This window comes from Dicentrarchus labrax, unplaced genomic scaffold (assembly GCF_905237075.1).
Source record: "Dicentrarchus labrax unplaced genomic scaffold, dlabrax2021, whole genome shotgun sequence".
In the NCBI taxonomy this organism is placed as follows: Eukaryota; Metazoa; Chordata; class Actinopteri; family Moronidae; genus Dicentrarchus; species Dicentrarchus labrax.
In genome coordinates, this window is record NW_026136718.1 from 12,308,497 (window position 1) to 12,323,653 (window position 15,157).

The 15,157-nt window shown below is 39.9% G+C and overlaps 1 protein-coding gene across 1 annotated transcript in view; it reads right to left on the reverse strand.

Annotated features, from left to right (window-relative positions):
- The window catches only part of nr5a2 (nuclear receptor subfamily 5, group A, member 2), a 68,822-nt gene extending 54,326 nt beyond the window's left edge, over window positions 1–14,496 (reverse strand). The window contains exons 1-3 of the mRNA XM_051375932.1: window positions 13,792–14,496; window positions 10,567–10,685; window positions 6,694–6,835 (exon numbers count right to left, since the gene is read on the reverse strand). Of these exons, the coding sequence (XP_051231892.1) occupies window positions 6,694–6,835; window positions 10,567–10,685; window positions 13,792–13,873 (343 nt within the window). The 5' untranslated portion in view covers window positions 13,874–14,496. The remainder of the gene's footprint in view (window positions 1–6,693; window positions 6,836–10,566; window positions 10,686–13,791) is intronic.
- Between the last annotated feature and the right edge of the window lie 661 nt (window positions 14,497–15,157).

The window sequence follows — 15,157 nt, forward strand, 5'->3', positions numbered from 1 at the left end:
TTGAAGAGGGATGCGGAGAGGGGGGGGTGTCGTAGTTTGGGGGTTAGGAGGGGTGCACAGACACACACACACACATACACACACACTCCGAGCTGCCTTGGGAGTGGTTTTAATGACCTCCGTCACAAAAGTGTCCGTCAATGATCTGACTGAGAGGAGCCGAGAGGGGAGACACACACACACACACTCACACCCACATGCTGACTCTATCTCATACATTCTTAAAGAAAACACACACACAAACACACTCTAACGTGGAAAGCATCACACACACTGGTCCAGTTTACAGAGAGAGAGCCAGACGCTCCGCCACCTTAGATAGCTCCCAATGGCTCAAACGGTGTAATTTATACACAGTGATTTTACACACACACATTCAACTACACGCACACACAACACAACCATTTCCCAACATGCTTGAGGTCAACTCCAGTGCCCACTTACCCAGGCTCAGGGATTATCATGACCGTTGAAAAATTGATCAAACATCAGTGGAAAAAAAGAAGAAGAAGTCAGGAGCTGTCAAATGTATCCATTATACATTATTGTAGGGCGACTTTAACTATTAATGATTTCTCCACAACAGCGTAATTAATGAGCTGAGAAACTAATAGTTGGCCCTACTGGGAAAACAAAATTAAGCCCTGACTGCCTTCTTGCCTGCTTCGGACCCAGGGACCCACATCACATCATGAATATCAGAATTGGGGGATGTAGGTCTCAGCACCACCACCACTACACACACACGCACCTACACACACACACACACACACACACACACACACACACACACACACACACACACACACACACACACACACACACACACACACACTGATTCTTTCTAATTTGCATGCATGTAACACAGATTAATATGGAAAGGGGAGGGAAAGAGGGGAAGGAGTACAGTGCATGTGTGTGTGTGTGGGGGGGGAGGAGAAATTTTAATGGGTTAGATGCTGTAGCAAGGAGCTTATGATGACAAAGTTATCACATGACCCTGCAATTTAAGATGGTTAAAATTATGTCCAAAAAAGCAGCTGTTTAAGGTAGTAATCTGTAAATGTTTTCATGCAAAATTATTTTTAACCCACAGCAGTAATTGGATTTCCCTTACATAAAACCTTGCAGAGTGTCTGTAACTTAAACTCATTGGTAGGTCTTTCTGTGGTGCCAAGAAAGTTATGTGTTTGATGTTTGTGGTTTGTTTGGCATAAACAGTATGACAGTGACAGCTGCCAATGCTGAACAAGCAAACAAGAAAAACAGCCACCTACATAAATTCAAACTTCATTAACAGAAAATGCAAGAAAAATGACAGTGCTACGCACACAGCTTGACTGACAGGAGTTGTATTGGAAAGTACAACTATGAGCACTTAGAAAAAGACAAGTAAATTGAAATAATTGGAGGATACAACAATACAATTCATATAAAGAAAAAACAACACAAGGAAGAAAAACCCAGACTGAATATATGAGAATAAACTTATATTAGTGTGAAAAGGATCTGAGTTGAGGGATATTGTGGGTTAGCAATGAGGCTTTGGGGCTAAAGCCAGGCCGAAAGGCTAAAAGGCTGACGCTGTCTTCCACTCTGAATTCCCCTGACTTACTGTCTGAGAAGCACTTCCACACAAAAACACACACACACACACACACACACACACACACACACACACACACACACACACACACAGAAATTCACAAACGGACCATACCAAAACCCTCTTCCTCTTTCCCAAAAGCATCCAGTACCCATCTCAAACATGCGCTAACACAAAAAGAACACACACACCATCCTTCACACATAGTTTCTATACACACATAGCCCCTAACACACTCAAACACATTACACACACACAGCCCTCAGAGCTTATATCCTCTGATTTATGGTTGTTTAATATACAGGAATATTAAGCGCGCGTAGGTGAGGATCCCTGTCGACCGCCGGCATATTAATGGGTCCCGCGGAGCCTTGCTGACACCCTGTTTGTCATGTCGGGGCCCCGGCCCCTGCTCCGGATGCGCCCTATCCCATGCACACACATGAATACCTATGATACCTATGCATAAGTAATGGGACAGCTCCCTGGCTTCCACTGCAGGTACTGGGAGGCTGATGGAAGACAAATCAGAACGAGAAAGATGGAGACAGGGAGGAAATAAAAAGTGGAGGGAGAGGGAGAGAGATACAGAGAGGAATATATAAACACTCAGACGGTGTCGCTAATTTGTGCTGAATGGCTCTGTAGAGGTTTTTCATTCATAGTAATTATTGTATTTAGATTTGATGATGGATTAACTGCATGATCAAAAGGGTTAAAAATAAAAAAATGCTGGAAAAACTGATACCTGAGGCTTTGTGAGGCTGTTCAGTAATGTTGTGAGTAAGTCCAATAAAAGTTAATGAAAAGAAAAATCAGTTAGATTTCCAAAAAAGGCCACTTTAAATCAGTGTATTCTCACATCTGGTTTAAAACAAGAGAGTGCTGGCTGGTCAGTTTTAAATAAAGCTGGCATTAAACACAAAAAATATTATCTGGCATTCAGTAACTCAAAACTGTAACCAGACAACAAATATGAATTAATCTGAATTTTATGAAAGGACAAATGTTGCATGCTGTTCCTGGTTTTTGTTAAAATGTTATTCATCATCACCATTTTAAATGCAGTCACTGCCATAAGCTTTAATTTTCAATGGTTATTTTAAAACATTGTGTAATTTCTGCTTCATTAAATAGCAGACAGTAGAAACAGAGTGTCAAACTCGCACTATCGCAAATATCACTGTTACACTCTATCTTTAAGATGATGCATAAGTGAAGGAGATATTAGGCAGCTCAGTGAAGCATATGATGCAAGGCAACTTCTAGTGAGCATAAAAAGAAAATCATACCAGTGGGAGCTGTTCAGATGCGGCACGCTTCATCAGCTTTAGTGAATGACGCGCTAATAGGTCAAACCTTAGTGGATGTGGCTTTTTTTTTTTCTTTTTCTCAATGAGTCAACGCTGGCTGAGCCGCTACAGTGAACACCAAGAAGCCAGGGATTTTTACAGCATGGTAGCACGTGTGTTTGTGTGGTGAAATGCGGCTGCCAGGCTTCGTGATCATTGTGCATATGAAAGAGAGAGAGTGTGTCTGTTTGACACAATGACTCGCCCGCCTGACAGTGACTGGAAAAGATAGATTAACAGGTTTTTTTTAGAAATACTAATATTAATATTGATAAAGGTAATTAAAAATATAATATATATATATCTGTATATATAGATATATATATTATAATGTTTTATAATTTCAAGATAAAAAACAGGTTTTGTAAAATTATTCTGGCAACTGATGGCATACGGTTGGAGTAATTTTAAGTTAAAGATGTCATATGCAGATTAAATTAAGTGTTCATTTTGGGACTAAACATTCTCTACAGCTACCAGGCTGCTTTTCGTTCTCATAGTCGACGTAGCAAACAGGGAAGAGTTTCTTTAATTTTGAAAAACATAACTTTGAATGTTACAAACTAGGTCAGAGGTAAGTTATTTAATCTGTCGCGCAAGCACACAGAGGAGAATATGATATGCCTCTGCAGCGTTATCCTCCGTTGTGTAAAGACAGACGTCACCAAGGTTCAACTACTTTTTGTTTTGTTATCAGCTCCAGATAATACGACGGATCTCTGAGTGTTAGGATGGGGTGATAGACATGTCACAACACTGTTTATGTCTTCTCTGATATGTGCCAGTCTGCTGTCTTACCTTTTTTCACTGCCTTCCCACAACTTTGAAACATTATCAAACACAAACTACAAAGACAGACTTCTTTACTGCTTCTCTCTCAGCAAACTGTACAGACCGTCCCAGTGGTTGGCAGACTCATCAACAAACAGGCAAGACACTGAGCAACACCAGAAAGGCAAAAGTAAACAGTTGAAAAATACAGACAAAAGTCCAGTTTGAATCAACTTTTAAGTTTCCCTCACATTTTTGTCCACATTTGGTTCCCACTCAGTATCCTGAATTCACATGTTGTTGCAAGCTGCTGTGTAATGGAATGAAAAGACTGCAATAACACAGCACATGACCCCAAACCTCCTGTCAGCTTTCACCGGTATTGTACACACATTTTTTTTTAGATCAAATGACAGCTTCTCCCTCTTGCCTGTGGCCTTCTGAACACCTTTTTTGGGCTTCTCATGAATATATGTATGTGTTTACCAGGGAGAGCTGTATGTGTGTGTATAGTGTGTGTGTGCTGAGGGATGTCAGCCTTTCTGTATGGGACGTCTTTACTGGTTGTGGCAGGAGTTGCCCACTGGAGCTTCTGGCCGCAGTGCTGCAGGGCCCATCTTGCCCCCCGAGCTGAAAGCTACTGCCAGCAAAACAAATCAAACGCTACCCACTCCCCACCCGTGTCAGCTGGAAAATGACAGGCCGGGACATTCTGCCCAGCGGCCATTCACAATTAACAGCAATTAATTACACCGCACATGGCAGGTAAAAGGAGAAGAAGCCTCCGGAAAAATTTTAGTTAGGCTGTCTTTGCTCTACTTTCCACCCTCCCAGGGTCTTATTTCTTTAGCACATGAACTTTTCTCAATTGTATGTCATTTAAGGAGCCTAGGGATTTTTAATTTGGTTTAAATTACAAATGTGTGAATTTTGTTTTAATATTAGACTGTATGAATAGCAGCACATACTCTTACTAAAAGTATGCACAAAGTAAAACAAAATAATAATGACCTTCAGGTTGCTTCATTCACTCCAAAATTAGCGATTTCAGAATACAACTAGTCAACTCATATGTGGAAAAATAGTTGATTTTAAATATTATCTTTGAAAGAGGGAAGAATGTTTCTTGCCCTGCCGTCCTGTCACTTCTGTATAGTCATGTTTGAACAAGCTTCTGAGCCACGTTCAAATTAAACAAAGAGGCCTCGGAATGGCTGGCCAAAAGTATCATCATTACCATTCTCGACCTTCCGCCAAGTTTAATATTTTATCTATTACTCTGTCTGGCAAGTTTAAGTGCAAAGCAGCTACCAGATACCCCCAACTCCCCCTGACCCCATCTAAAATACTAATAAGCAATGCTGAATTTCAACACTGTGGTACAAATGGAAGGTTTCACTTCACAAAGTTCTAGGTATACATTTTCAAGAACAGATATTACTAAGATGTTCATTGTTAAATGTTTAAATAAATATAATCTTCTCCTTTCATACAGGCAATCATTATGTCAGAGCAGGTATTAGCCTTTTTTTGAATGGTGGACATCTCAATTTGGAAGGAAGCTATTCACATGCAAATTGCTCTTGGAAGAATACAGTTTCCAAAAAAGTTAATGTGCTATGATTAACTGTGTTCAATTGTGAATAAATGGAAAATGACTAGCTGTGTCATTTCACTAGAACTTTGGTAGGAGTTTTTAAAACACCTCTGTGCAGTCCAGAAGCAGTCAACCTCCAATTTTAGCTGCTCCATGTTATAATTTTTCCCTCCCCAACTTTCAGTAACAGTAATTGCAAACAGGCATCATATCTTGAAAAATATATGATGCAGCACGCAGAATGCAATAATACTGCCTGGACCGACCTGCTTTTCCACTCCTGCAGATGTGTACTGTACGTTCTAGATCACATTTTACTGTTGTAAACTGTAACTGTTGTGAAACCCCAGAATAGCCTAAATCTGTGGTAAACTATTCATGAAATCATACAGAAAAAACAGTACTGTATGTGCACCATAAAAAAGATAAATATTCTCCCAGATTAAAATAGAATTTTAATAGACTTCTGGTGAAATTGAGCCTGGAGGCTATCTAGTGCATTTGGCGGCCATGTGGTAGTGGTGGAATGTAACTACATTTACTCAAGAAATGCAGTACTTAGGTACATATTTGAGGTATGGTCCCATTTTAGTTTACTTGATTCTTCTACTCTACCAAAGTTCAGCGAGAAATATGATTTTATTTTTACTCCATTACATTCATTTGACAGATTTTACATATAAAACATTTGATTAGTTTATAAAATATAATACACTGTTATAGATTAAACTACCCAAGAGTATATAAAATAGTTAGATCCACAACAGTAAAGTGGTTCTTACACATTAATGCATCAGTAATAATATAATATGTAATGGTATGTTACTCACAGAGGGCATTCTGCATTATGAATACCTTTACTTTTGATACTTTAAGTACATTTTTCTAATAATATTTTATTTTTCTTGAGTGACATTTTCAGTACAGGACTTGATGGAGTGTTTTTATATTGTTCACTCAAGCAAAGTTATACTTCCTCTATCACTGGTTACTGGACAGTCACATTGGTCAGTATTAATAACAGCCGTCTGCTCTATGTGAGAGCCCTTGAGCAGGACAATGAAATCCCAGTGGCCAGTGCGTTATAATCACTGGTTGTTTGGACATGAAAACCCATCCACCTTTATGCAACAACTGTGTCCTGTTAATGTATTTTGAAGAAACAAAACTTTTGACAGCTACACATTATCCACTAGCTGCTGTTGCACTTTAAAACACCTCTCCCTATGTTATTTCTCAACTTAACCTCATGTTTAAGGTAGAAACACATTGAATCACAGAAGCAAAACACCAGCAAAACTTGTGATCATCACATTCTGCCATGAGCCAAACACCTGAACTGTAAAAATGTAAACATGTTGCTGTACCTTCAAGCTTCATGCCGACGGTGAGGCACTTTTGGAAGCGGCAGTACGGGCAGCGCTTCCTCTGGGTCTTGTCAATCTGGCAGCTCTGGTTCTCTATACATGTGTAGCGTTTGTTGTTCTGGACGGTGCGCTTGAAGAAGCCCTACGGAGAGAACCAATTAAGACGTCAACCCGCTTGACCCCTGCAATGCAATGATAATTGGCCCATTCACACTCCCAGACAGATGGAAAGGGACAGACTTAATGGGTACACACACACACACACACACACAGAGTGAAGTTTTGAAAGCTATACTCCAATTGATGTCGTGATGCTTTACGGACACACACACACATGCAGAATACAAAGCAGTACATGAATACACACTTTTTACAAATGAAACAAATGTCAGTCTTTCTAAAGAACTTTTAGGGTCGATCGATGTTGAAACATATTTGTAATACATTCTGATTTGATTTGAACAAATAAGCAAAACATAAATTCTCCAGGCATCTGCTTCACTTAGTGTTTTAACTGCATTATAAACTACTTTATACATTTGCGCCATGTCAAAATTACATTACTACTCTCAATATTCTCTATTCACGTAAAGACTCTAGAATTTACGAGGGAAAGCATCTTTTCAGCTCTCCACTTAATTATTGAGAAATATGAGCACAGGAGTCCAAAAGATCCAATAAATTATATCCATAATTCACAGTTCCGGGATTACAGAGATTCATACCTGCAACGTGGAATTAATTATAAGCAGCAGCAGTGGAAATCAAACGAAGGGAAGATGGTATTAACGTATTCTAGATCCATAACCTAGGAGGAGAATTCTTAAACCTGGTCTTTAAAAAAAATAAAAATAAAAAAAGAGTGTGCTGCTGTCAATATCTCACCAAACACAAATTTAATTGACAATCTGCATTGCCTGATCCGTCCGTCCCCCCCAAAAATAAAAAAAAATCCACTGCACTTGAGTTTGGATTATCGACTTCTCAGTGCTAAAAAATCCATGCTTCAGAGAGAACTTTCTCTCCAATTTTCCATTTAGTGCACAACGTGTGCTATAAATATCTGAACCAAACTGGATTGCATGCTTTAAAAACCACACAATATTACATGTGGAGATTAAGCAGACAACATCTCACTGAAACGCTTTGACCGGCAGGTCTAACCAGGAGAAAGCACTCATCAGGACTCATTATTATTTGCTAAGGCATTGCTCAAGCAAATTTTTCCTGTGTCTGTTGCCATTAAAAAATAGCTAGCAAGTTTCTAATTTACCTGATAAAAGTGTCACGAATTAACAATAACATCACAATAAGTGGAACTTGAATGGTATAAAGCAGATACAAGCTATTCATAAAAATAATATCCAATTCTAATTTGATTAATTATCTGCACAGCCGGGTATTCCTGACCTTGGAATTCCATCCAAAAAAAACTGCACACTCTCTGCACGAAAGCAGCAACCAGGAAACTGCTTTTACAACATGTCAACACTGGCCTGTCAGTCCATCAAAGAAGCAGGAAAAATATAATCACCACTTTATCTTCTCTTTTCCCTGTCTCCCATACTCTTTACATGCTCTAAAACGCGTTCTGTAATTTTCCTTTAACTTCTGCAGATCTTTTTTATATGACCACTGTATACTATAGCTCTGACCCTTGATCTTCTTGCTAGTTGCCTCTAATATCAGTATTTAAGTATTTTAAGGTTATCCGACTATTGCTCTCTCAGCTAAGTCTCCCAAAGTGAAGCATGCTGGAATTGAGCTTGTATGTGGACCATGAAGCCCGTTTCAGCTTGTTGTTGTTTTTCCAGCAGGTATGATGTGGTACCGTGTTTACTTTATGTGGGCTGGTGTGTAGTATGAACTAACACTGACTGTGTGTATGAATAAAGGGGTGTGTGTGTGTGTGTGTTCATAATGCATGTGTGTTTGGGTAGGTGGTAGGATTTTGAGGGGGTTAAAGAATCTTTACTTGTGTGATTCACTCTTTCTCTCTTTCTACGTGTGTATGTGTAGGTGTGTGTGTGTGTGTGTGTGTGGTGTGTGTGTGTGTGTGTGTGTGTGTGGTCCTCAACCCAAAGAGGGTAGTTTCAAATAAAGGAGGATTCCATCTAAAAATCTGGTCGAAATTATGAAATATTCCCAAAATTTGATACCAAAAAGTTGGAAAATGTGAATCTTATTCTGGTAGCACATTACAAAAACTAAAACCAGAGGCATTTTTTATTTTAATATAAAACTAAATATAAAATTTAACAGCTGGCTTTTCCAGTTGTTATGCAGCTGTGGCCAGACAGGAACCTCCATTACACCGGAGATGGATCGCACTGCACTGGGATATTTAATGCCAATATGAGCCTGTAACATGTCAACAAACTGATGTAACAGTCCATCCCTGACAATTGCATTTTTACTGAATAGATTGCCTGCATTTTAAAGATAATCAATGATAAGCTTCAGGTGATTATCAATATTATTCATGTTTCAACAAGGATATGCAGCACTTTATAAAAGACCTCTTCATCTGTATCCTGCATGCACACACACACACACACGCACACACACACACACACAGAAACACAGAAACACACACACACACACACACCAGAGCGTTTCAACTAAACTGGGAAAAGCCTGCTGAGGCTGAAAAGCAGCAGAGATGCCACTGACGTCTCCCTTCAAGCAAGTGCTGTGCATCCCAAGGTCAATAATATGGGATAAAATCTATAACATCTGCTTTGAATAATGACCACATAGGCAAGAAATGTGCGCTGCAGCATCAATACTGTGAGCTGCAATTTTACACTGAATAGTGTTAACACAGAGACATTTGTCTTAGCTTAATTTTGTGCTGACAGCTTTACTGGGCTGACAAAAAACTTGGGTAATGCTTATTAGCTCAGTGTTGAGGAGAACCGTGGAAAGAGGGAGAGAAGGACAAACAGGTTGTTGATAGAGCTCAAATTAATAACAGCAACAGTTTGCTCTGCAGTAGCCTCATTATTAACCTGTGTATGGAAACATGTTGCAACCAGACAATGCTGCTGTCCCCTTAATGAACTTGTGATGAGAGTTTTAGACAGTAGGATACAGGCCCGTACAAACAGAGACAGTATTACTGTGTGCTTTGCTTCCTGCGTTGAATCCTCCTCCCCCACCTCCTGTGTTTGGTGATTGCAAAAATTACCAAAAAAACCCTTTGCTTTTGAACTCCTTTGCCAAGCCGTTACAAAATCCTCTGACACTCACAGGAAAAGTTTGTTAGAATCAACTGTCAAAACAATATTTGACCCTCAGCCTCTTTACCAAATGTTAATGATGAGCAACTCAATCTTTACTTTACACTTGTTGAAGAAGAATGTCGGCTAAAAGCCTAGCGTGCAAAAATGTAACAGCAAAAAATGCCCAAGGATGAACAGAGAGGTGAATACACTGACATACACAGGGTAGAGAAATATAACAGCTATAGTATCACTATGTGTGTCATGTATTTTAAAATTGCACAATGCAAATATGGCTGTACCTGAAATATTCAAGGAAAATAAACATACTAAAGTCAATAAAAATACCAAAGAGAACTCTAACTTAGTCCAGATTCACTGCTAAATACACTCACACAGGAGATAATAATACAATCAAACCATGTTCAGCCATTGTAATACTGACAGGCTTTGATGAAATACAGGAACTTTATAATAAGAGCATTAATTAGGGCAACTATATAAATGAGACCTCACTACTAAAAACGATTATATACACTAGGAATATTTTAGATAACAAAACAGATACGGGTCACCATAAGCGCACTTTTTGTGTGTCTTTGGCAATATTTTTGCTATAGTGTAATGGTGGAGGATGAAGGACACTCACCTTGCAGCTCTCGCAAGTCAGAAGTCCGTAGTGATAGCCTGAAACCTTGTCTCCGCACACGGGACACATCTCGTCCAAGTCTTCGTCATATGAGTAGTCCATCATTTTTAACTGGGGTGCTGCGGATGAGACACGGACACACAGAGTGAAGTCTATTTCAGTGCTGAGCAATCTCTTTTCCAAAAGCCCACCTTCATCCATCAAGATGAACCACGGGCAACCACGCGACTCATCTGAATGAGATTTCTTTTAAGTTCTTTTGGACTTGTAAAGGTTTAATTTGAGGAGGGGAAAGACGATGAGTAGTCGATTTTGGAAAGAGTTGAGAAGACACAACCATTTATTTCTCCATGTTGCCGTCTTCTCTTCTACATTCGTTGCAGACAGGAGCCAAAAGATACAAAAAGGAAGAAAAAAAAAAAAACATGAAAGTGAGCCTCATAAATATGCATGCATCTAAGTCGTGGAATCGCTGGGGGAAATGGAGAGATATTAGAGTTAAGGATTGGAGGAGAAAATGTTACCGCCCACAGACAAATGAAGACACACAGAGAAGCCCTTATCTCTGCAGGCGAGGAAAAAAAAAAACATGCAAAACCAACTTGAAACATCATCCCCCCCCCCCTCTCGAAGAATAACTCGCAACGCACCAGGCCAATCGCTTTAGTTTCGTTTGTGTGTTTTGGTGGTGCAAAAGGCAGAGCCAACATTTTGTGTGACTTTCTGCGTCCGCTGGAGAAAATAGTCAAATCTCGCAAATCTTTCACAAATCATTTTGACAGGATAATTCCTCTCCTCATTCCCAAAGCAGCTTCAATAAGAATGAAGAGCAAACAAAGACAGCGCGCAAAATGCACTAACAATTACTCGCAATTTAAAATCCCCCCCCCTCTCTCTTTATTAAGATTTAGGACTCAGTGAACTAAAACGATTCGAGTTCTGTTGCGATGTATTTGCTGTAGCCCCTCTTTGCCTTGCGTGTGAGAAATACCTGCATTGATAAGACTGTGTGTGACAGCGCTTAGCAAACAGCCAGCCTGACATTTACAACAGTTACAAAAGCATTTATGGTTCTAATCATAAAAAAAGCAGCCAGGATCAAACAGGAAAACCTCCGTGGATGTGGCTGTAAAAGTGGAAATATTTTGTCATCTAGACGCCTCACATGTATTACTGGTCTACTTCAAAATCCACTCATCTGCTCACTGAGACCTTTTAATTAGACATGATTTCTGGTTTGGTAGCGCGTTGCCCTGCTGGGATCCGCGCTGCATATTCCAGCTGAAGCAACAAGTTCCACCGAACTGCCGGTTTCTTTTTTTTTTTTTTTTTTTCCACAAAAGCTCAAAGCAATCTCAATTTCTGACATGTCTTCTGCTTTAGAGCGCACAGAGAAGATGGTTCAAAAAAAGGCCTGCTCTCATGACGCACGACAGCTGCAGATTTGGACACATTCTAATAAAAAGGAAAGACACATTAACGGGGCATTGTTGTGCAGTGGATGAAGCATAGGTAAAAAAAAAAACCCCAACATACTTCTAGTTTGAAGTGTTGATGTTGCTAATGCCACAAATAAAGAATATTTGTCTTTTAGAGTTTCAGACAGATTCTTTCTTCCTTAAAAGTATACAATCTCTATGCCGCTGGTATACCTATTACCATGTAAACCATGAGTTCACATTTAAAGAATTATAGCAGCACAATGGATTATTTCTCTATCGATGTAAAGATGTGGCTAAATAAATCCTTGCTTCATAAAAAAGCGGAGGTTCGTGCAAACAGTGTGTGTTCAGGCTACATTGCTTTCGAAAGGGGCAGAAACACAGCGGTCAGCACAGTCTCTCACCTGCTGGCTCTCACCTCGACGGTCACTTGCTCATGCAATGTCCCCCAAAAAAGTAACAACGTGTAAAAAAAAAATACAGTATTTTCCAAAAGAAAAACCTTCTTTCAGTCCGAGCTACCTTGTTTTTAGGCCTGCGTAAAAGTAGATAACGGGCTCTCTAACAAGCCACTCCTTATCAGCGTCTCATAAACCAGGACCGGGCTAATTGATTGCCCGTTTATATTGCTGTGAAATGACACGAGGGGAATGAAGGGATACGTGAGTTTATCTTGGCAGAAGAGTCAGTCCCCTCTTTAAATTTACGCTGCTTTGTGTCCTTTGTATAAACAGATTAAAGAATATATATCTTAATATATGCCGCAGGGAATTTTAATAAATATGCCCGAAGTGAAAACGTTTTTTTTTTTCAAACCTGCGCATTTTTGAAATCATAATTCCCCACATTTGAAGTTCTAAAGCAATTATGCCCTTTGTGAGATATAATAAAAATGTCAAAAAAACGATAAAATAAATATATATATACATAAGTAAAGGATTACAAAAGCCATATTTGCTGCCCCTTTTTAATTTAGTTGAGCCTGATTTTGAAATTGAATTGAATTTTTAGGCCAAATTTTTATAAACTACAAAACAGAAATTTGTTAAGAACACAACAAAATATAAATCACTTTGGATTTATTCTTCTACAGAATTACGACCATTTTACAATATCTATAAAGTATAAATTAGACTATAATTGACAGGCGTCTTATACTAAAGTTTACTGGCCCGAGGTCAATCAACAAATCAAATCTCTAAAATTATGCTCCGCAGTCTTTTTTTCTCTTTTTGATGAACTGGCAACTACTCCTTGAATAGAGACAAAATCACGAGTCAATTCTGCATATTAGCTAATTAACAGATAACTGCTCTTCTTACCGAATTTTACGCACCAGGCACCCGCACACTTCCAGCATGAGTGACAGCTGGGTATAATCATTGTTTGATCACGAGCCAAACCTTAGAAAACTGTGTCCAAGTTTGATCTACATTCATACTTCCTAATTATTATATCAAGGCAAAATTGGGAGAAAGTAACAGAAACATATCCCCAATCCCTACTAAAATAAATTCCACAAATCTCTGTGAACTAATGGCCTTCATATGTCCAATAATTTAACGAGTTCATCATTCTATAATAGCCTAAATTGACAGTCACCAGGCATTACCCAACATTGTCCGCAGAAATGTGTTGGATATAAACGTGTTCAAAAGTTTTGGTGATATTGAGGTACGCACTGAGGACCTTCAGTCCGATAACACTGCGTAAATCTACTCAAGTGGAAGCTTATGAATCTGCCTTGTAGTCTTATGAGATCAAAACGAATGACAGGTCTTACCTTGCATATTCCGTGGCATGTGCCCTTGTTCTCCATACGATCGAGAGAGTCCCAGGGATTCAGTCTCGACTTTGGGCAGCATGTCAGCGCTGCCGGCCTGAGCTGGAGACTCCGCACCGCTCGGCGGGACACCTGGACGTGAGGACCAGACGTTCCCACAAACACGCCTCAGAGTGTCCCAAATGTCCTTTTAACTGTTTATTTTTTACTTTTCTCTCTCTCTCTCTCTCTCTCTCTCTCTCTCTCTCTCTCTCTCTCTCTCTCTCTCTCTCTGTCTTCCAATTATTGGACCATGTTCGGAATATGAAGCCTGATTCAAACGATTCAGACTGTCTCCAAACTGCCGGGTTGCACAGCCGGCGAGCTTCTGCTCTGATTTTACTTCGCTAATTTAATTTCGCATAATTGCATTTGCGCACAACACCGCAATAATAACGCAGATCACATACGAGTGATTCCTTCGATACTTTTCGGACAGTTGCGACCGGAGTTAGGGAATCAGTCTCTTACTCAAACGAGAAAACTGCACAGCGTCCGGATTAAAAGACGATGGTAAATTTCCCTTTAGCTTTCCCAAAAGTCTTTTAAGCGCGTCACCCATTAAAGTGGGACTGTCAGTGTTACTTTCAGCCTTTAGCAGACGAATACACGCCGCCGGGGCCGCCCTCTCCTGCGCGTAAAGTCGGATTCGGTGTGTCGGTCGGACTGTCTGGAGATCTGGAAACCTCTCCTCCTCCTCCTCGCGGCTTTGTTTACTCCGCTCTCTCCAATCCGGGGCGCATGCGGTCGTCTGACATCATCTTTCCTCGGCCCAATCAGGCGAGGAGACCGGGAAACATCGCCTCAAACCCTCCACTTCCATCTCTCTAAAATCTCAGCTGTTTAATCCCGTTAATGATGGACTTTAAAAGCGGAGGGAGAACAAGGAAATCAAGCGAGGTGATGCAACTGCATGTGAGAGCAGACTCCCCGTGAGCGCACGGAGCGCAAAGGCAGCGCGCAAGGTATGTGGGTCGGAGCGTGTGTTTCTAACAGGAGCTTATTGCAGCTCACACACACGCACACACGCACGTGGGTACATGCGCTTCTATAATGTCAAGTTTTATCAAATACAGCTCTTCATCTTTACTGGTTTATTGCAATATTTAGTTAACATCAAGATTGAATTTTAGCATCATGTTCCCTGCTTCTGCGCTCATCTAGAAGCGACCCCACTGATAATTAAAAAAGTCATAAAATATGACAAAATAAAATGTACCTTTCTTTCTTTCTTTCTTTCTTTCTTTCTTTCTTTCTTTCTTTCTTTCTTTCTTTCTGTCCAGCAGGACTATCACATTTTATAATGCAGACGAAGGACAAAGTCAAT